This window comes from Pan troglodytes, chromosome 11 (assembly GCF_028858775.2).
Source record: "Pan troglodytes isolate AG18354 chromosome 11, NHGRI_mPanTro3-v2.0_pri, whole genome shotgun sequence".
Classification (NCBI taxonomy): domain Eukaryota; kingdom Metazoa; phylum Chordata; class Mammalia; order Primates; family Hominidae; genus Pan; species Pan troglodytes.
The window spans coordinates 62205830-62229256 of record NC_072409.2 but is presented as its reverse complement, the minus strand read 5'-3'; the positions used below and the strand labels follow the sequence as shown (position 1 = coordinate 62229256).

Genomic DNA, 23427 nt, shown 5'->3' with positions numbered 1-23427 from the left:
CCCAGGAAAGGAGCTGAGTTGGACAGGGGCACCATCATGTGACCTCAGGTTACATTGCAGATCATACTGGTCATACTCATCCATTCAGTAGACATCCGTGGATACATACCACAAACAAGACAGAGTAGTGCATACGTAAATAATGTACCCTGCTACCTTCACTGATGCAGCTTCCAAGGATGTGAGCAGTCCTCCCACTGGGAAGGTATGAACAATACCAGGCAGTATACCGAGAGAATACCGGAGAGAGAGAGGTTGCTTCCAACAAGGATGTTTGGGAAGTCCTTAAAGAATTGCCTGAACTTCATAAAAAGGACAGTATGTTGGTTGGTCAAGAAGAATGGAAGGACATTTTAGGGGAAGAATAAATCACGATCAAAGGCACAGAGATGAAGGGTTTTCTGAGACAGATTTTTGTGTTATTTTTTTGAGAGAGGATCTTGCTTTGTTGCCTAGGATGGAGTGCAGTGGCACAGTCGTGGCTCACTGCAGCCTCAAACTCCTGTGCTCAAGTGATCCTCCCACCTCAGACTCCCAAGTAGCTGGGACCACAAGCGTGTGCCACCATGCCCAGCTACTTCTAAAAATATTTTGTAGAGATGGGGCCTCGCTCTGTTGCTCAAGCTAGTCTTGAACTCCTGGGCTCAAGTGATCCTCTGGCATCGGCCTCCCAAAGTGTTGAGATTATAGGCGTGAGCCACTGTGCCCAGCCACAAATTGTTATTTTATGTATTTACTTATTTTTGAGACAGGGTCTTACTGTGTCTCATAGGCTGGAATGTGGTGGCCTGATCATAGCTCACCGCAGCCTTAACCTTCCTGGCTCAAGCAGTCCTCCCACCTCAGCTGCCCAAGGAGCTGGGGATGTAGGCACACACCACCATACCTGGCCAATGCTTTTTTGTAGGGACAGGGGTCTCACTATGTTGCCTAGGCTGGTCTTGAACTGCTGAGCTCAAGTGATCCCCCTGCCTTGGCCTCCTGAAGTGCTGGGATTACAGGTGTGAACCACCACGCCTGGCCCACAAATTCTTATTCTTAATATTAAGATTGTTAGTGTGCTAATGTTCTATCCATTTTTCTGTGCTTGGATCAACTTGAAGCACTGGGTATTTATTACCGACCTATCCCCTGCTTGACAACTTCTGCTGGAATATATGTACTTGTCACATATTAGGATGGTTTGGGGTCAGTATAACAGTTGTTGCACTGAGTTAAATATAGCAAGAGATTTGGGGATCTAGAGCCTTCTTCAAAAGTATAAAATAATGGTTTACTAAGGTGACATCTTGTGTTCCTTCATGGCTAGAGGTACATGGGGCACTCACCCCTTGAAGGCAGGGATCTCTCTGTTTTCATATTTTTATTACTTATATCTGTAGAGTGACTAATACATGGTAGCATGCGTAAAAATTTGCTGAATCGTGGTTATCTTAACTTTTGATTTGTGAATCAGTGTGAGGGTTGATTTTAGAGAGAAAAAAATACTGTTAATGTATCACTTTCTTTTTCTTTTTTTTTTTGGTTTAGGCGTTTCTCTTTCAGGTTTCCGGGTAGAGGTTGTAGATGGAGTGAAGCTAAATTTGCTAGATGATGTTAGTAGTTGGAAACCTGGAGACCAGATTGTGGTCGCAAGCACAGACTATTCCATGTACCAAGCAGAGGAGTTCACTCTTCTTCCCTGTTCTGAATGCAGCCATTTTCAGGTCAAAGTCAAAGGTATTAAACTGCTTAGAGTACTTCTTGGGAAACACACTATTTTCTTGGGATTTGATTCCTGAAATCCTTTTTCCTCTCAGTCACTACCATCACTACCACCACCACCATCACCATCATCAGTATTGAAAGTCATAGCAGTGGAGTGCATCAAACACTAGATTCCAGGGAATATTAGATAAAAATAGCTATTGAGCAATATTCTTGCTGCTAATGATACATATTGCTTCAGTTTCTTTGTATAAAAAAAAGATGTCAACTAGAGAAATTGATTTTCCAAGGTCTTTTGTATTATTTTAAGTTCTGGGTTACATGTGCAGGATGTGTAGGTTCATTACATAGGTAAACGTGTGCCATGGTGGTTTGCTGCACCTACCAACCCTTCACCTAAGTATTAATCCCAGCATGCATTAGCTATTTTTCCTGATGCTTTCCCTCCCGCTGCCTCCCCTCCATTTTCTTTTGTATTAATTTTCTACTATCAGATAATAGTAAACCCAATGATGAATTAGATCCATTTATTAATAGAAGTATTTCTTAAATAAAAGAAATCCTATGGTTTTCGAGTGCCTATTTGATTAGCAAAAAAAAAAAAAAAAAAAAAACAAAACAAAAAAAAAAAAAAAAAAAAACAACTCACTGATATTTAAAATGGAATCAGATAGGTATTTTCTTAAGACTACATTTCCTTGCTGGGAGCAGTGGCTCCCGCCTATAATCCCAGCACTTTGGGAGGCTGAGGCAGGTGGATCACTTGTGGTTAGGCATTTGAGACCGGCCCGGCCAACACGGTGAAACCCTGTCTCTACTAAATATACAAAAAACATTAGCCAGGCATGGTGGCACAAGGCTTGAAATCCCAGCTGCTAGGGAGGCTGAGGCAGGAGAATCGCTTGAACCCAGGAGGCGAAGGTCGCAGTGAGCTGAGATCATGTCACTGCACTGCAGCCTGGGCGACAGAGCAAGACTGCGTCTCAAAAAAAAAAAAGACTACACAAAGAAATTCTTACTGTAAGTTGCATATTGAAAGAATGCCTGACACTTACCGGGCACTCATTTTGAGCCTGGTACTAGGCACAGCCCCTTTGTACATTGCTTCATTTATGGGATTCATTGTGCATTTCACTCATTCTATTGCTTTTCTTTTGAACTCAACATTATACATTTATGGTATAAAACAAAAGAGTTTACAGTAACTGTTCAGTAAGTGCTTCTTTAGTTTTTCAGTAATTTAGAGTAATAGGTAGAGCTTCAACATTTAAGGAAAAATTTTCTGCTTTAGAAAAAAATAGTGATTGGCTCACCTGGCCTTTTTTCCCTGTGCTTCCGTCAACATTGTACTTTTCCTTCTTGATAATACAGGGCATAAACAAAACAAGAACACTGCCCCAACAAAAAAAACCCCAAAACTATGATACCATCTGGCATTAATTTTTTTTGGAAATTCCAACTCTTGTTAACAAGTCTGCATGATGAGTCTTCATGAATTGTCCTCCCAAGATTTATGTGTATTTTTCCTTCCTGAGTTTATGTAATAAGATCATCAGTGAAAAGCTCATTATTAAAGTGCTTCTACACTTCCAGTAAATGTGGGAATTTAAAAGAATGCATAATAACATAAAATAAGAAATGAGAAAGAAAAGATGGTAATTTATCTATTGTTAATGTCCAGTTGCAGATTACTTTAGCTTTCAGGTAAAAGCATAAACAAGTTGACACCCTGATATTAATATCTACACACCATTTGTTTTATGGACTCACTATGCATTTGGTTCTTCATATGCCCTAGGGGAGGAGACCAAGAGCGTATGGACAGAAACTGGAGAGAAAGATTATAGATCATTAGATTCCAGATTATTAGTGCTGTTGAAGGGAGGATTGAGCTGCTTCAGGAAGGAACAAGCTTTCTGTCAGTGTGTGGGTTTGAGAATTGGCAGAACAGTTAGTAGTGAGGGTTCAGGCAGTGGGTGGGGGCTGGACTAGATGATCTTTAAATTCCCTGTGTTGGGAGGCTGAGGCAGGAGAATGGCATGAACCCGGGAGGCGGAGCTTGCAGTGAGCCAAGATCATGCCACTGCACTCCAGCCTGGGGAACAGAGTGAGACTCCGTCTCACAAAAAAAAAAAAAAAAAAAAAAAAAAATTCCCCGTGTCCTGGGATTCTGATTCTGAAGTGTCAGAGAATGGGAGCAGATGATAAGTTGTCAGGATCATCTTGGGGTTATGGAATGAAGAGAATGTCTTTTTGAAGTGAGTTTCATGTTTTCTTTGTTCTAATATTCTTTTTTTTCCTTGCTCATATCAACCAGAAACCCCTCAGTTCCTGCACATGGGTGAGATCATAGACGGTGTAGACATGAGAGCTGAGGTTGGAATTCTTACCCGGAATATTGTGATCCAAGGAGAAGTGGAGGACTCGTGCTACGCAGAAAATCAGTGCCAATTTTTTGATTATGATACCTTTGGGGGACACATTATGGTAGGCAAAAGGATTTGATTATTTCTTTGAAATCCTGGTTGCTAAATATATGTTTGAAGAAACTGTCAAGTTTTGGAACAAGATATAAATGGATATTAAAAGCAAATCATGTTTTGTTTCTCAAATGACAATGAGGAGGTTTTAGATGATTAAAATAGAATGTTATGACTTCAGTTAGTTGACCTGGACCTCTAGTTAAACCATTTAAGAATTGTTCCATGAAGAGTCAAATCAATATATTGGGAAGAACCAATTACAGAGACCAAAAAAAAAAAAAAAAACCGAAGGCTCTTGGTTGGTATCCATGCATGCGATTTCTGAAAGAATCAATTAGTTTTTTTAAAAAGCATAGTATTACCAAAGGGTTAGCAATACTAGCAAGCACATGCAAAATATGTTCCTATAAAAATATTTTTTGTATGCAAATTTTTGTTCTGGAAAAATTTTGAGCACTTACTATATGCTAGGCAGTATTCTATTAATAATACTAATCTGTTGGACTTCTGGGCTGCATTTTGGCTACATGTGTTTTTAAATCACTTTTTGTGCATTGAGTAGGCTGTGGTTGTAAGTAGTATTTCTGTTACAAGGAATTTTTTTTTTTTTTTTGAGATACAGTCTCATTCTGTCACCCAGGATGGAGTACAGTGGCATGATCACAACTGACTGTGGGCTCAATATCCTGGGATCAAGTGATCCTCCCACCTCAGCCCCGCCAAATAGCTGGGACTACAGGTGTACACCACAGCGCCTGGCTAATTTTTGCGTTTGTTTTTTTGAGACAAGGTTTTGCCATGTTGCCCAGGCTGGTATTGAACTCCTGGGCTCAAGCAATTTGCCCACCTTGGCCTCCCAAAGTGCTAGGTGTGAGCCACTGTACCCCGCCTGTTACAAGGATTTCTGAAATGTCGATCAGTACTATTCCCTTGTTGTTAGTAATACGATTGAAAATCTAGTGTTTAAATATATTGAGAGTGCTCAAACTTTGGATCACAGAAGAACTTTTAAAAGTAACTTAAGCCAACAATATTATGTGCTAACTAAAACACTGGGGAGGATCTAGAAATAAATAACTATTTATCAGACTCTGATGGAGGTTATAGAAGTGAAAGAACAAGACGAGACTGGGAATGACCAAAATATTTGAACAAATCAAAACACTTAGCAGAGATCATTATTGCAGCTTTCCTGATTACATTTGCCTTTATTCCTAATTGGAGGCTATTTTTGTGGCTCTTTAAAGTATTTGCTTTTGTAAAGAAGCATTTCCTAAATTATTAACTGGCAATCTGGGAAAACAGGATGCAAAAGAAAATCAAATGTTTTAATAAGTATTCTCCTTTGGATGTTTTCTACTAGAACAATATTTTTTGCTACTTCCCTATTCTGAAAAGTATGAGTTTGATTTTAGTACCTTGACTTACAGATAATGAAAAATTTTACTTCAGTCCATCTTTCTTATGTGGAATTGAAACACTTGGGTCAGCAGCAGATGGGGCGATACCCTGTTCATTTTCACCTGTGCGGTGACGTGGATTATAAAGGAGGATACAGACATGCAACATTTGTGGACGGCCTGTCTATTCATCACAGCTTCTCAAGGTGCATCACTGTGCATGGGACAAATGGCTTGCTAGTAAGTAGCCTCGCATTAGGTCAACCCATATTATTGAAATAGCTAACTCTCTTTAATTCTCATGTCTTCTCAACTTTATATATGTAAACTGTTTAGCCACATGCCTTGCTCTATCCTGCCTTTTCTGAGCATTCCACGATCTTTCTGTCTGAAGGAAGCTTACCTTTCCAACCACCCAGAGTATCCTCTTTTAAATTTAATTCAATTTTATGTCTTGTATTTTATTTTTATTTATTTATTTACAATTTATTTTTATTTTTTTCCCCTGTGGGACCCAAGCAGATTATCCCCTTCAGAGATAAATTAAGCCTGACATTTCACTTTGCCCATTCTGCTAAGGTTCAAACCTGTTTTTCCACTTGTACTGAACATGCTACACTGGATAGTGCTTGTCACTTAAATCACAATCATTCTTGTTACCAATGACATTAATATACTTTTATTTCTGCAGATAAAAGACACCATTGGATTTGACACACTAGGTCACTGTTTCTTTTTGGAAGATGGTATTGAACACAGGAATACTTTGTTCCACAATCTGGGACTCCTCACCAAGCCGGGTACTCTCCTGCCCACCGATAGGAACAACTCCATGTGTACCACCATGCGAGATAAAGTGTTTGGAAATTACATTCCTGTGCCTGCTACTGACTGTATGTGAGTAATTGGCAGAGGGAAAAACCCATGAGTCAGGGCCTTTGACTTTTGGGGAAGAGGTTTTGGGGGAAGTTTTTAGTGGGCAGGAGTTTTTATGAAGAATGTTTAAATCACCTTGAAAAATGCCTTGCAGGGCTGTTTCGACTTTCTGGATTGCTCATCCCAACAATAATCTGATTAATAATGCAGCTGCAGGCTCACAGGTAAATAACGTTAAAGTGACCTCAGATGTTTTAATGTTTTTCTTGTTTATAAATAGTCTGGTTTATTTGGATTTAATGTCATGTGTGCCAGTGTAACCCAAGCATGACATTGTTTTCTGGTACTACTTGTTTAGCTGAGAGCAGAATATGGTAGAGATGATTATTCTATTTCTCCTAAATTCTTTGTGCCCGTTAGTATCTTTTTTGTAATTTTTTTTTTTTTCTCGAGACAGAGTCCCGGTCTGTTGCCCAGGCTGGAGTGCAGTGGCGCGATCTTGGTCACTGTAAGCTCCGCCCCCCGGGTTCACGCCATTCTCCTGCCTCAGCCTCCTGAGTAGCTGGGACCACAGGCGCCTGCTACCACACCCGGCTAATTTTCTGTATTTTTAGTAGAGATGGGGTTTCACCTTTTTAGCCAGGGTGGTCTCAATCTCCTGACCTTGTGATCTGCCTGCCTTGGCCTCCCAAAGTGCTGGGATTACAGGCGTGAGCCACCACGCCTAGCCTGTGCCCATTAGTATCTATGAGTTTAATAACAGAGATGCCAAAGGGGGAAAAGAAGTGGGCTAAGTGGGCTAATCACTAGGGCTATGTTATTTCCAGAGTGTATTTTTGGTGTATTAGGTACAACCTTTCTGGCTTCTCATATTTAAGTCATATGTGGCCAAGTAACTGATAATTTCAATTTCAGCGTGTTGATAAAAATAGGCTTAGGTCAGGCACAGTGGCTCAAGCCTGTAATCCCAGCACTTTGAGAGGCCGAGGCTGTTGGATCGCTTGAGCTCAGGAGTTCGAGACCAGCCTGGGCAACATGGCGAAACCCAATCATCACCTCCCCCTACACCCTCCAAAAAAAAAAGCCAGGCCTACTGGTGCGTGCCTATTGTCCCAGCGACTTGGGAGGCTGGGGTGGGAGGATACTTGAGCCCAGGAGGTGGAGGCTGCTGTGAGCCAAGATTGCGCCACTGTACTCCAGCCCGGGTAACAGAGTGAGACCCCGTGTCAATAAACACACACACACACACACACACACACACAAACCCCACAAAAAAAGCCTTAGCTTTTCTTTATGAGAATGGATTATTTTGGAGAATACCATGACAGTTGTCACTCTGGTCAGGGGGCACACCCTTTTGTTGAATGTAAGGCTTTATATACACGTGGGAATTTCATTTCCTTGGGAAAGCAGCAAAACTCGTTATGATGAATTAAAACACACATGAGAATAATTTTTAAGAGACTAAATGATATTTTTGGGTAGTAGAAATGTCCCCTGGATAAGTTTGGAGAAATTTGTATTTATTATTGAGAATGTTAGTGTTATTAAAACTGCTCATTTAAAACCTAAATGAATCTTTTTTTTTCTTCCCTGAGACAGGGTCTTGCTCTGTCACCCAGGTTGAAGTGTAGTGGTGTGACCTTGGCTTACTGCACCCTCTGCCTCCTGGGCTCAAGCCATCTTCCCACCTCAGCCTTCTGAGTAGCTGATACTACAGGCACATGCCATCATTCCTGCTGATTTTATATATATATATATATATATATATATATATATATAGAGAGAGAGAGAGAGAGAGAGAGAGAGAGAGAGAGATAGAGAGAGAGAGAAGGTTTCGCTGTGTTGACCAGACAGCTCTCGAACTCCTGGGCTCAAGCTATCCACCTGCCTTAGCCTCCCAAAGTTTTAGGATTACAGTCATGAGCCACCATACTCAGGCTAAATGGATCTTTTTGTTTTTTTGAGATGAAGTCTCGCTCTGTCCCCCAGGCTGGAGTGCAGTGGCGCAATGTTGGCTCACTGCAACCTCCGCCTCCTGGGTTCAAGCGATTCTCCTGCCTCAGCCTCCCGAGTAGCTGGAATTACAGGCCCCTGCCACCACGCCTGGCTAATTTTTGTATTTTTAGTAGAGACTGGGTTTCACCATATTGGCCAGGCTGGTCTCGAACTCCTGACCTCAGGTGATCCGCCCGCCTTGGCCTCCCAAAGTGCTGGGATTCCAGGCGTGAGCCACCGTACCCAGCCACTAAATGAATCTTTTAAGATAGTATGCTATTGAGATTGTAACTGTGTTGAAGACTGCAATTAAAAAAATGAAATTTGCAGTGATACCTAAATATTCATATTTATACATCATGGCTATTTAAAGTTTTTGAAAGGAAATAAATACCTAGCATTGTTTGCTAAGATGAAGCAAAAGATTAGTTGAAGGGAGTATTTATTTGAGATAACAGGAAAAAAGGCATCAGTGGGTGATGGTTTGAACTCATATCTGTTATTTTCTTTAAAAACATAACACATAATCTGAAGGTCCCTGTCAATTGAAGATTCTATTTGACAGGGCAGAAACCCAGACATTTGATCATTTTAGGTTTTCATTCATTCATTTTTCATCAAATATTGTTGAGCCTGTATGAGGTTTGTGCTAGAGTTTCTAACTGGAAAGTGAGTTTTTGAGTAAAGATGACCAAGAAGTTGATGCACAGCCATCTTCTGATCTATGTAACATTATGTGTCAACAGTCAGAACAAAGATTTCTTTTAGCTCTTTTTAGAAGTCAGGGCTTGAAGATTAAAGCAAATTGCCGAGAGTTCATGAAAAATAGAAGGTGAGGCTGCCAGATACCCTTACTGTGGCTCATGTGAGAAAAGAAGAAAGCGTTGCATGTATGTTCTTCCTTTTTATTCTGTGAGCTGTTTATTTTCTTTCTAGAAAAACTGTTCCAGTAAAAGCTAATTTGGGCAGGGTTTTTCCTCCCAAAGTAAATCAAACCATTTTTTCATTGTACCTTTCCACTGCCTTTTACAAAGCTCCTTTTACCTGTGTTGACACCACTGTGTTTTAACAGGAAACAGCTGCTACTCCCCTTATCCCCGTCCCACTCCCATCTCCATCTCCATTGCATCCTAGGATGGTCCACTCTGCCCTCAGCTTATGGGTTATGGTATGGAGTTTTCTTCTGACCCTCCAGGTCTTATCCCGTCAACTTGTCTGTTTTGTGCCCAGAAGAGTTGAGGTAGCAAACATTTTTCAGAGTAGTTTGTTTTATTAAGACCCATTTGTAGACTTTTATCATGGAAAATGTTACACATGGCATTCATTTTGGTGTGTAGGTATAAATATATGTTTTCCATAATTCCTCTCTCATCTCTCCTCCCAATGGACTCTATTTGTTACAGCTAGTAAGTACTTATTAGGTATATTATATTTTAATTATCTATCTTTCTTATTAGACTATGAATTATTTGAGAATAGTCTTACTGTATACCTGGCATATAGTGGGCACTAAATAAATGTGTGCTGAATTTGAATTAATGCTGTCCTTTTACACTGTATGATTAAGTTTTAACAAACTATGTAATCGAAGTTCCATAAAGTGAAGTTGTCCTTCACATTGGGCTGATTTTTAATTGAGTTGTAAAATAAAGATTTGTCATGGGAATTAACATTTATTTCCATTTTTATGTCTAATTTTTGAGTGTCAAAAAATTTTAAACTGTTATGTTCCTATTAAGGTCAGTAATACTGAAATTGAACAGACAGGGCCCAGCCTGAGACAGCATCCTGATTCATACGTGTGGTGGTTTTTTTTTCTTTGGCAAAAATTTGCCTCAGGACAGGAAGGGCATTAGACTTGTTTGAAAGAAGTCAGTGATCTCTGCGTGCTGGTGGACAGTTGTTTAATAGGCATGACTCATCTATTGAACAGGTTTGGAGGTAAACAGATAAAAACCATATTGCTTAACGTCTGTGCTGTCTTGGTTACATGGAAAGCCGATTTGGTTTTAATTCTGCATAACTTTTAATGTAGATAATGATGGAAAAGTTTTGAAAGTGAATTTTTATACCAGCCAATTATTTCTCTTTTGTCCAATCCTGCAAGCAAAATTAAATTTGCTTTTTTAAAAAAAATACATGATATAACCACTTTGAGATGTGTGTACAACTTTTTATTGTCAATTCTGAACCTGCAATAATGAAAAATTTGGGTGAAAAAGATTAAACTTGCTGATGAAGCAGTTAGTTTATGAGAGTGTTTCATAGATATCTGTATAAATCAGGCTTTTAATGGGCTTGTCCTTTCATTTGTAGGATGCTGGAATATGGTATTTATTCCACAAGGAACCAACTGGGGAATCCAGTGGATTGCAGCTCTTGGCAAAACCAGAACTCACTCCATTGGGTATATTTTATAACAACAGGGTCCATTCAAATTTTAAGGTAGGTTTCTAAGTTTTAACAATTAGTACATATGCTAGACAGTGTAAAGGATGAACTATTGTGATTATATTTTAGTCCACTTTGTGCTGCTGCAGTAGAATATCACAGACTAGTTAACTTATAATGAACAGCAATTTATTTGGCTCACAGTTCTGAAGGCTGGGAAGTCCAAGATCAAGGGGACAGCATTTGGTAAGGTTCTTCTTGCTGTGTCATCCACGGTAGAAGGGCAAGGAGAAGGCGAGAGAGCTATAGAACAAATTTGCTGCCTCAAGCTCTTTTATAATCAGCATTAATCCATTCAAGAGGGCGAATCCGTTATGACCTAAACACCTCCCATTAGGCTCTACCTCCCAATACTTTTGCACTTTCTAACACATGCTTTTTGGGGGATGCATTCAAACTGTAGTAGATTATAGCTGAGAAATGTCAATTTTTGGTAGAACTTGTCATCAGAGAAAGTAATTTGTAATTAAAAACAGACACCTAACCCCTCCCTGTTCAGGATATATAGAGAGCATTCCATTTATACATACCTATTGCGCATACAGGTATGTGCAACACATACATGCACGTGTAACCTGAATAATTACATAATGGATTTGATTCATGTGTCCTCATCCTCTCCCTTGTTTCTTCTCACCTCTTCCTCCCTCTCAACTTCTTTCCAATCTTTAATGTCGTTACCTGTTTCTAGGGAGGTACACATTAAATAATATGCTTCTAGGGGTTGATAAGCATAATTCGTCTCTTCTTTTTGATTCACAGTGGCTGGTAGAGTGTCCTATTAGGCATTATACTAATTATATAAATAGTGAAATATTGCTTAAGAATAGTTGACCTAATTTAAAATGATACAGATCAAGTAACCTAAGGGCCATTAGGAGTTTCCATTTTTTCATGAAATTTGGCTCTAACCCTTCACCCCCTGGTGATAAATACATTTGGTTTATTTTGTGCTCACAGGCACTTTAATGTTTTGTTACGTGTGTGATGCCCAGATCCTTTACCCTGATGTGACCCACACCAGAGTTCAAGGAATACTTTGCATTTATGATACTCAGAGGATCCTTTAAAAACCTAAGTGTGTTACAGTTTGAAGAGCTTAGAATCACTTGATGAAGAGTTGAGGAAAAAACTATACAAAACTGATTTTTGTGAGCTGAATAGTTGATTAAGTTAATGTTTATTGAAAGTAGCATTTCATAGTAGAAATCCTCAAATTTTCTTAATTGTAAATGTTATAAAAAGCACCTCATTCTAATGGAATTTTTTTTTTCTTTTTTTGAGACAGAGTCTTGCTCTGTCGCCCAGGCTAGAGTGCAGTGGTGCGATCTCAGCTCACTGCCACCTCTGCCTCCTGGGTTCAGGCAATTCTCTGCCTCAGCCTCCTGAGTAGCTTGGATTACAGGCATCTGCCACCATGCCCAGCTAATTTTTGTATTTTTAGTAGAGACAGGGTTTCACCATTTTGGCCAGGCTGGTCTGAACTCCTGACCTTGTGAACTGACTGCCTTGGCCTCCCAAGGTGTTGGGATTACATGTGTGAGCCACTATGCCTGGCCTCATTCTAATTGATTTTTAACGTGCAGTAATTTACTCAATTAATAAGAATATTAAATTTAAATGACATGAGTGGATGATTAGGTGTTAATTTGTTAAATTTGGAAATGACTGTCCAGGATAATACTTTATAGCCAAAGGAGATTGAATTCTTGGAGTACTCAAAAAGAAACATGTCATTTTGGAATAACTCATAAACACATACATGCACACACAGGCACACACCCACATGTGTGCACACACACACACTGGTCCTTATGGCTTCAACTGCTGATGCCTCCCGAATCTGTACTAGTCTAGGTTGGTCAGGCTTATCCTACTGCCTATTGAGTACCCTTTGAATGTCTTATGGACATAAATAAAACATGTTGCAAACTAAAATTCTTATTTTTAGGCCCAGACCTATTCTCGTATGTCTGTCTCAGTGAACGAAACTACTACTCAGCTGTGGCCTGAACCAAAAATATACGAGCTTTTATTGCTTTCATTCCCTCACCCACAGAATTTTATCAATTACAAAATGATATCAATTCTACTTAGTAAATAATTTTCGTTTTATCTGTTTTCCACTGTTAGTATGGCCATGATTCTAGATCATCTTTATTTCTCTTCTGGATTACTGAAATCATCTTCTACCTTATTTGCCTCCTTTTTTTTTTTTCAAATTCTCTTTCAATCCATTATCCATTTTATAGCTACAGTGTTTTTTCCTTAACTTGCAGTTGGTTACAATGCGTTTATTAAATTCCTATTGTCCTGACTTCTGTAGCACATCAATTCCATGTGATCTGATGTTTGCTCCTCTTTAGCCTTCTCCATTATATTTCCTTCCTTCATACATTTTTGTTTGTCCATCAAGGTTTTGTTTTGTTTTTTTTTTTTTCTTTGGCTGTTCCATGCTCTCTGCCATCTCTAGACTTTTGTACAAACTATTCCCTTGAGTTACTTTCTCTGGCTCTTCAGCTCCTTCCTCCCACCCCCTCCCCTGCACCACCAATCCATTCTTTTGCTTAATTTCTCTCCATCCTTCAGGTTTCAGCTTTAAGAGGTCACTTCTTTTAGGAGACATTCCCTGAATCCTCTCACCTCCACCCACAAAAAAGGCCTCTCCAGATGCCCTTCTTTTCTGCTCAAACCTCATCTGCTTCCTTTATCATATGCTTATCGTTTTGGATTGTAATTATTTATTTAATTGCATGTCTTTCTGCTAGTTTTTGTGTTAGCAACAACAAGGATCATATTTTTCTTGTTAACTAATGTATAACACTGGGTGCCTACCAGTAAGTATTTGTTGAATGACTAAATGAGTGAAATGAGTTAAATGAGTAGAAAATATCCAGGAAAGTAGCTGTTTTTTTTTTTTTTTACAGTACCTTTGCTGTTGATTCCCTGCCCCACTTTTTTTGGTAGAAGTGATAAGCTAAAATCTATTTTCATGAATCATTGTATATGTTGTTGTAAGTTGGGATTCATATTCATTCCAGTCCATTATTTATATTTTTCAGGCTGGCTTATTTATTGACAAAGGTGTCAAAACAACCAACTCTAGTGCTGCTGACCCAAGGGAATACCTCTGTTTGGACAATAGTGCAAGGTAAAGCTGGCTCTTTTAAGTCACACTCAAGCTATACTTTGCCAAAGCAAAACTTTCTAACTGGAGTTTATTGTGCTCTTTCTGTGGTAATACATTTAAAATAAAGTTTTAGAAGTTCGTAAAAGGGTTTTTGGAAAACCACTTATTCTGTTGTCCCAGGTCCTGTGACTGGTCTTTTATCTTATTGAAATACCAAAGAGATTGATGTTTTTCTCCTTTTTCATTGCTATAAATAGATGCTAGAGAGAGTTGCAGAAAGAGAAAGAAAAAAGAGGAGATATGTTGAGAAAGTTTCCAAATTTGGTGTGCAGTATGATTCATTGAAAAATAAGTTAAACTAAGATGTTTAGTCTAATCCTTGAAAAACCAAACCATATAGAATTTATTCTTCGTGGTCAAAATGAATACTGCATTTAATATTTCAAAAGGAATGATCCCACATTTGATGAGCAACCTGGTTCTGGTTCAGCCCTTTGTAGCCTCAGATTTACATCATAGCCAGGCTCTAGGTTACTTTCTTTTGTAATCACAAAACGCATTAGGTATGGATCAGCATTTCAGCAGAGTTCTCTTACATGCTATATATGAGCCAAAATAAAGAAAATGTCCCAGATGAAAATAAACTTTTCTGGAAAAGATGGTGACTTAAAGTCATATTCAGTAGAACCTGTGTACATATTATTATTTTCCATACTTCAAGTTGATTGACCAGTTTATGGAGTTGATAGAGTGCTAGATTTAATAGGCTTTGTTGACAGACACTTAGGAAAAGAATACCAGGCCTGATTGTTCTTCAAAGAATCAAGTAGGAAGCACACCATAGGTTGGTGAGCCTGACTTCAGGGTGAGGCAGATTCTTACAACACTTTAATAAGACATGAGGTCAGAAGAAAACTGGGGAAAGTCTAGTTTGTCTTGAGGATTCCTCAAACATCAAGTTGAGCCTGAAATATGTTGATGCAATGATCAGATAGCATTTGAGAAACCCAGAAACTGTGGGCGTTTTAAAAAATAAAACACTAAGAACTGGATACCTAAAAGCTGATCAACAAATGAAGTGAAAAAATAGAAGAGATAAACTTAAGAAGAAAAAAGAGTATATAGATGACAATAAATTATGAACTAGGAGGAGAATATTAGCTGGCAAATAAAGAATTCTATCTAGAAGGTTACTACTGCTTTTTTAGCTTTGAAGAGTTTATTATAATTGGTAGAACTAATATAATTTATTATAATTGGTAGAAAGTAATGTGTTCTTTGCTTAGCATTGCCAAAAAATCCATAAACACAATTGGTTCTCTTCCCTGCCTTAAAAACTTATTTATGTATATTTATAGTAATGTGTATGTGTATATATGTGAATATATGTGTGTATATATATGAATAGAGTAAATATATTTGAGTTCATTGATGTTTTAATTAGACTTGACAATAAAACAATTTACTCATAATGGCTTAAGTAGTTCCTTACTAGGTGTGTGTATGTGATATTATGAAAATGGTTATCTTTCTTCTCTCCATTATTTATTTCTCTTACTAGTTTATAACTACATACATATTGATAAGGAATTGGGCTCCATTTGGAAGTTGTTATTGAAAAGAACTGATTATAGCAGAAAAGTAACAAGAGCTTGTGCATATACTGAACTAGTGTTTAGAATATGCTCATGTATATATTCATGCAATTTAGACATGGTAAAAATGATAAAAACTAGCATAAATGAGTAATAAACCAGCTCATATATTAAACACCAGGCTTAGAAGATCCAGAAGATATTTAATCTGTTCATCAAAGAGGAAGCTGACTGAACAGTTAATCAGGGCCGGGCGTGATGGCTCAGGCTTGTAATCCCAGCACTTTGGGAGGCCAAGGCGGGTGGATCACCTGAGATCAGGAGTTCAAGACCAGCCTGGCCAACACGGTGAAGCCCCATCTCTACTAAAAATACAAAAAATTAGCTGGGCATGATGGCAGACATCTGTAATCTGAGCTACTCAGGAGCCTGAGGCAGGAGAATCACTTGAACCCTGGAGGCGGAGGTTGCAGTGAGCTGAGAACATGCCACTGCGCTCTAGCCTGAGCAAAAAGACAAGACTCCATCTCAAAAAAACAAACAAAAAAAACCTGTTAATCACATAAGCCTTTCCTTGTGTCTTCAAGACGTGAAAATATAGGAATCCAAAGATGGAAAATTTTAACTGAAGAAAGCTCTTGGTTTGAAATTAGGAAATTTAATCTACAAGAGTGAAAGGGCATTAGAACCACCTAGTACATTTAAAGCAGAGGACAATTAAGAGACAGTTGAGAAGTGTGCTGAAAACTCAATGATGATAATAAGAAAATTGGGAAAAAGTAACTATTGTCTATATGCCAAGTGGGAAAGAAGATGGAAATAAAGGGTATCAAAGCAAGTGGTCAGTTACTGATAATTTTTTTTCTCCCTGTACATGCCTGGGCACTGTGGGGGTGTCGTGATTGATTTATATTGACAGGAAGTTCAGAGAAGTTGAGATGGTTACAGCAGAGAATCAGATGCTGCCTTATAGTACTCTTTTTTTTTTTTTTTTTTTTGCTTTGGTTTAGAACAGTATGTCTCCGTTCCGGAACTCTTCCATCTGCTTACTATTATGTAATGACTACAAAGCTGTTTGGCAGGAACTACAATGCCAGAGAGTAGATGTTGGCTTAGAGTCAAACTTTTTACCTCTTAAGTCAGAGCTAGTTAGGGTAAAGGGACTTGGGCCATATAATCTGAAGATGGATATGACACTCTTTATCTTCGCAGCTACTGCCCCAGTTTATACCACACGTGCATCTGTCTGAAACACATGAAGATCCTTCTGACTGGTCTCCTTAGAGTCCATTCTCTATAATCCATTCTCCAAATAGCAATCAGTGATCTCTTAAAAGAACAAAAAAGAAATTTGATCACATCCCTTCCTTGATTCCATGCTTCCATTGACTTCCCATTGCATTTCCAATGGAGACCCAGATCTTTACCTAGCCCTTGCCCTCCTCTCTGTTCTGTCTCCCTTGCTTCTTTCTCTCCAGCAAACTTCCTTGCTGTTCCGGAACATGCTAAGCTCACTCATGCCTAAGGACATTTGCACTTGCTATTTTCTCTCGATAGCTGCTTCTGCCATCATATCCATTTAGTGAGCACCTACTGTGTGCCAACAGCTGTGGTATTAGCATTAGGCAAATGATATTTCCTCACTGGTTGAAAATCTCTACCTGTTGAATTGGTTTCTGAAAAGCTGTGATTTCTTTCTTTCTTCCGTTCGTTTTGTAAGATTAAGATAGAAATGATTAAAAAAAACATAGGTGGCCTTATGGGGCCATTTGAGTATTTGAATATCATGTATTTGAGTATTTGAGCATCATGGGGCCGTTTGACTATTTGAGTTGTTATAGTGGACAGTTTTTGACACCAACTGTTTTTACCTTTTCACTAAGGTCCTTATAACTGTTTTAGAGAGAAGAAAGAAAAGGTGAAGTTCAGTCTTTATAATAAATATGTTAATTAAATACAGTCTGGCTGGGTGCGGTGGCTCACACTTACAATCTCAGCACTTTGGGAGGCTGAGGTGGGTGGATCACCTGAGGTCAGGAGTTCGAGACCAGCCTGGCCAACATGGGGAGGCCTTGTCTCTAGTAAAAATACAAAACTTAGGTGGGTGTGGTGATGGGTGCCTGTAATCCCAGCTACTCGGAAGGCTGAAGCAGGAGAAATGCTTGAACCCGGGAAGCAGAGGTTGCAGTGAGCCAAGATTGCACCACTGCACTCCAGCCTGGGTGACAGAGTGAGACTCTGTCTCAAAAAAAGAAAATATTAAAAAATACAGTCTATTTTAAATTTAGGCATTTTAATGATATTGAACCCAGTTTTGTCTATATCTAAACATTTAACCAGCATACAACTCAAATTATACTCTAGTTCACATATATGTATGTTGAAATATATTATTAATTTATTAAATAAGTTTATATTGGTAACATGTACCTTAAGGATTTGTAAACACACATGCCAGACTTCCTGATCTGGGTTTTTTTGGAAATGATTTTTATGCAATAATATTCTGCAGTGTCCATTTTAATTGATTTTTCAAAAACAAACTAAGAAGATGTAAAAGCAGTTGGTTCTCTGGAAACTTGTGTGTAAATAAATGTAATTTCTTCTTTGAATGTTTAAAATGTAAGTAAGTTGTATCTTAAGAATTTTTCATTTGTTTTGGTCAAATTTAAATTCTGCTTCTTGACACTTAAACTTATAACTAGCTAATTCCTATGGCTTTTATGTTATATTTTTAAAAATTCTTTTTTTAACCCCTAGATTTCGACCTCATCAGGATGCAAACCCCGAAAAACCACGTGTTGCTGCTCTAATTGACAGGCTCATTGCTTTTAAAAATAACGATAATGGAGCTTGGGTCAGAGGAGGAGATATTATCGTTCAAAATTCAGCGTGGGTATTCTCTACCAAGTTATTATATGATGACACTGATGTATTATTTTTCAGATTTTTTTTAAAGCCAGTAGCATGAAAGCACAGTGATGATTCTTGGAATCATATTATTATTATTAAGACAGGACAAGCTCTGAGGAAGTATGCTAGAGTTAAAAGACCACAAATGTTTGAAGTTGTCTCATTCTGGTGCTTTTATTGGAACAGAACTTATCCGGTGACATGAGAGTTTTTGATGAAATTGAACAGAAACCGGGAATTTAACTTTATATAACAAGCATGGTCTATGTCAGAGTGCTAAATAAAACTACCTGGATCTTTTCCCTTCCTCTTGAAAACTCCTTAGTTTTTCTGATGCTCTTCTATTGCCATTCAAAATAAAAGCTTTATAATTCCAACTCAGTAAATCTGTTGACTTATATCTTAACGTGACTTGAGGCAGTAAGTATCTCACTTTTTTTCCCATTTGTATAATTTTAGGAGTGGTCTCATGCATGTTGAGCTAAGATTTAGTGTTCAACAGTCTAGAAAAATGTGTGTGTGTATTTTTTTTTCTGGCACTGAAATTAGCTTCTTGGCATTTCACATCATTTCTGAGTTTTTTCATCCAAAAAACTGATATTGTGTTGAATCTGTAGAAATGGCTTCAGAATCATATACCACAGTCTAGTTGTTTTTAAAACATAGTTATAAAAATAATAATTATAGCTAATACTTTGATACACTGCTTACTGTTTGCCAGGCACTGTTCCTAACATTAGAAATTATAATTTTTTGAGACAGGGTCTTGCCCTGTCACCCAGGCTAGAGTGCAGTGGTGCAATCATAGCTCACTGCAGCCTCAACTTTCTGTGCTCAAGCAAACCTCTCACCTTAGCCTCCCGAGTAGCTGGGACCACAGGCATGTGCCACAACGCCCTGCTAACTTTTAAATTTTTTGTGGAGACAGAGTGTCCCTGTGTTGCCCATGCTGGTCTTGACTTCCTGGGCTCAAGCGATTCTCCTGCCTCAGCCTCCCAAAGTGTTGGGATTACAGGCATGAGCCACCGTACCTTGCCAACACTAGAAATTATTTAGTATGTTTAATACTCTCAAGAATCCTATGAGGAAGATTATATTTTCATTTCAACTTATAGATGGGAAAAGTGAGAGATAGAGGTTGAGTAGGTTGCCAAAAGTCACACAGCTAATAATTGACAAAGCCCGGATTTGAACTGGGTGCCCTCACTGCAGATTCTGTGCTCCTAGTTATTGTGAAATCAAATTTTTGTGTGGTCATGTAGAGAGTAAATATTGGGACCTTTTGGATTTCATGATAATTAAATATTGAGAGAATTACCTCTTTTTACATAATATGGTAAATTAAAATGTTCTTCATTCTCTCTTCTTTTACAGATTTGCAGATAATGGAATAGGACTGACCTTTGCCAGGTTTGTAATTGCTTAAAAATACTTACTTATTTTAAAGCTTTAAAATAACCCTTGATTTTTTTTTTCTGATAATACACAGGAATGTTTTATTATTTTTTTAACATAAAAAAAATTAGCAACCTCTTCCTGATGCCACTAGAGGGCCAAAAATACATTTTTTTTCTGGATTAATTGAATTCATAGCAAAGTACTAGGTTAATATAGCTGGAATTTCACAGAAGGATAATTTCTGCTTAGAAGAAAACACTTTCGATTTAGACTAAAGTTCTTAAAAAGTAGGGGAAAAAAGAGGAAGGGAGTAAAAGTAGGGAGAAAATTAAAAAACTAATATTTGCTTTCTTAGAAGCTGCTCTAATTTAGCAAGTTTAGTTCTTTAAGAACTAAACTTTTTGTTCTGTATGTTTTTCTACAGATAATAGTCATTCTAGTTGTCATGTTAAATATGCTTGTCATTTAATTCTTATATTCAGGACAAGTTTGTTCTCCTCATTCTCAGTGTTGTTGCTTGAGACTAGAGCAATCAATTATTGCTGCTAAATTAAAGTTTGTTTGTATATAATTTGTAAATCATTTATTAATTCATATGAGGGCTGGACATACCGGCTCACACCTGTAATCCCAGCAGTTTGGGAGTCCAAGACGGGAGGATCGCTCAAAGCCAGGAGTTTGAGACCAGCCTGAGCAACATAGCAAGACCCTGTCTCTACCAAAAATAAAAAAATTAACCTTAACCAGGCATAGTGGCATGCCTGTAATCTTAGCTACTCTGGAGGCTGAGATGGCAGTATCCTGTGAGCTCGAGTTCAAGGTTGCTGCTCCAGCCTGGCTGACAGAATGAGACCCTGTCTCTTTAAAAAAAAAAAAAAGTATATATATATATATCTTAAGAGGGATATATGTATGTATATATATTAAGCTATAAGTAGGTATAGGTATTTTTATAGTTTAAAAGCAATTTCAAGGCTGAGTGTGATGGCTCATAACTATAATCCCAGCATTTTGGGAGGCTAAAACAGGATGATCACTTGAGGCCACGAGTTTAAGACCAGCATGGGCTACATAGCAAGACCCCATCTCCACAAAAATTTTAAAAAATTATCTGGGCATGGTGGCACGCGTGTGTGGTCCCAGCTACTTGGAAGGCTGAGGTGGGAGGATTGTTTGAGCCCAGCAGGTCAAGGCTGCAGTGAACCATGTTCTTGCCATTGTACTCGAGCATTGGGTGACAGAGCAAGAACCTGTCTCAAAAAAAAAAAAAAAAAAAAAAAAAAGCAGTTTCTGAAGACTTGTGAATGTGTTTTAGAAAAGCTATTGACTTCTTTTAAAACTTTTAGCTTTTCAGTTATAGCATGCCTACATTTGGGAATACATTTAAATTTTCTGGAGAAATGTAGCTAATGATTGTTCACATTTTAACAGTGATGGAAGCTTCCCAAGTGATGAAGGTTCCAGCCAAGAGGTATCTGAATCTCTCTTTGTTGGGGAGAGCAGGAATTACGGCTTTCAGGGTGGTCAGAACAAGTATGTAGGCACTGGAGGAATAGACCAGAAGCCTCGGACATTACCCAGGAACAGGTAAGCATTGCTTTAGCTGTGGAGTGTTAAATTTAAGCAATAAAGGAAAACCTAACCCTCAGGGAAGTTTCTGTGATAATCCTGGATGGATTGGTTCCTACCATGAGACTCTTTTCCTATTTTATCATTTATTACTACTACTGCTACAGCTGCTACTGCTACTACTATTATAATTATTATGTGTATTATCCTCCTGAAATTTTGGAGCATTAGTTATTAAACATTTCATAGATTTAATTATCAATTTTATAACAAAGAAACCTGTCTTGTTTCTCATTCCTTATATAAGACCTTATATAAACTGTTTTTTAATTCCTTCTTGAGCCATAGAAAGTTGCCAAACCCTAAACTATGACATTAGGTCAGTTTTTCCTCAATGTGTGTTGTTGGTTTTCAGAAATAGCTACTGGAAAAAGGAAATTACCTACTGAAAAGAGTCCTAGGAAATGAGAGTTGATTGATGCCAAAGTTAACTCAAAACCCCACCACAGCTGTCTAATTAATGGTGGTTTAGATGTTGAAGGGAATGGGGTAGGCTCTTGGCATGTTTTCTGTCATCATCATCATCATCACAGAGTCATTAAAATTGTACTTAGCACGTCTTCAAAGATTTAAGGAAACTATTAACTAATAATTCATATCTCAGTTCTGAGGCACAGTTTGGACTTCTCATTTTACTTGTGAGAAAACCAGGTAGAAAAATATTCAACAGTGTTTTTAGGCCTCACTTCTGAGCCCATGTCATAATTCTTCAAGAATCAACTCCCCTAGAGGAGTGCTGTCGCAGAATGTTGGGCTAGAACAAGGCAGAGGAATGGGACATACAGACTGTAGCTTTGGGGAGTGGTGGCGCAGAGTGAGGACTCGGGGGAGAGCTGTACTATTTTCTGGAAAAAGGTCACCATGCTTGGCTTCTCACCCCTTGTGCTTGTCGTTGTGGAATATCGAGCACTGCTATGTGCTACACTCTGTGTGGAACTCATGTTAGCCCATAGATGCCATTGGGAAAAGAACTTCATGGATTTTTTAATTGCTAACATGTATTAAATGCTTATGATATGTCAGGCCCTGTTGTAAATATATTTATTTAATACTCACAAAGCTCAATGAGATAGGTTCTGCCAGCATCCTGTTTTACAAATGAGTATCTTACTAAAGGTAGAGAAGGTGGAATTCAAACCCAGTTAGGTTGTCTTCAGTGCTGTGCTCTTCACAATTAGGCTCTTGCTGCTGTTTCTAAGGTGTAGATTTTTTAAAAAGCTGTATTGGTTGGCATATGGGCTGCAATGTGATGGTCGCCAAATCAATTTCACTCTGTATTTTATATTGACCTCCAGTTTTATTTCAAAATGCTTTTTGCTGTTTGGTAAGGAGGATTTTCCAAAATCAAACTTTCTCATTGATTAATGGAAACAGCTTTAATATGATCATATCTTTACAACTTGTATTAGTCCGTTTTCACACTGCTGATAAAGACATACCTGAGACTGGGCAATTTAAAATCAAAAGAAAGAGGTTTATTGGACTTGCAGTTCTACATGGCTGGGGAGGCCTCACAATCATGGCAGAAGGCAATGAGAACAAGTCACATCTTAGCTGGATGGCAGCAGGCAAAAAGAGAGCTTGTGCTCTCTTTTTAAAACAGGGAAACTCCTGTTTTTAAAACCATCGGATCTCATGAGACCCATTCACTGTCATGAGAACAGCACGGAGAAGACCCGCCCCCGATTCAGTCATCTCCCACTGGGTCCCTCCCACAACACGTGGGAATTATGGGAGCTACAAGATGTGATTTGGGTGGGGACACAGAGCCAGACCATATCACAACTTTTTCTACAGGGGAGAACCATGTTGAGATGTATACTTAGAAATATTAAATACATCATGAT

At 38.4% G+C, this 23427-nt stretch overlaps 1 protein-coding gene across 3 annotated transcripts in view; it reads left to right on the top strand.

Annotated features, from left to right (window-relative positions):
- The window catches only part of CEMIP2 (cell migration inducing hyaluronidase 2), an 86286-nt gene that overhangs the window by 33170 nt on the left and 29689 nt on the right, over window positions 1–23427 (top strand). For all 3 annotated transcript variants that reach the window (XM_009456723.5, XM_001141007.7, XM_024345713.3), the window contains exons 6-15: window positions 1531–1719; window positions 4025–4194; window positions 5621–5830; window positions 6282–6487; window positions 6621–6690; window positions 10781–10909; window positions 13978–14066; window positions 18401–18532; window positions 19928–19963; window positions 21383–21538. In XM_009456723.5, the coding sequence (XP_009454998.2) occupies window positions 1531–1719; window positions 4025–4194; window positions 5621–5830; window positions 6282–6487; window positions 6621–6690; window positions 10781–10909; window positions 13978–14066; window positions 18401–18532; window positions 19928–19963; window positions 21383–21538 (1387 nt within the window). The remainder of the gene's footprint in view (window positions 1–1530; window positions 1720–4024; window positions 4195–5620; window positions 5831–6281; window positions 6488–6620; window positions 6691–10780; window positions 10910–13977; window positions 14067–18400; window positions 18533–19927; window positions 19964–21382; window positions 21539–23427) is intronic.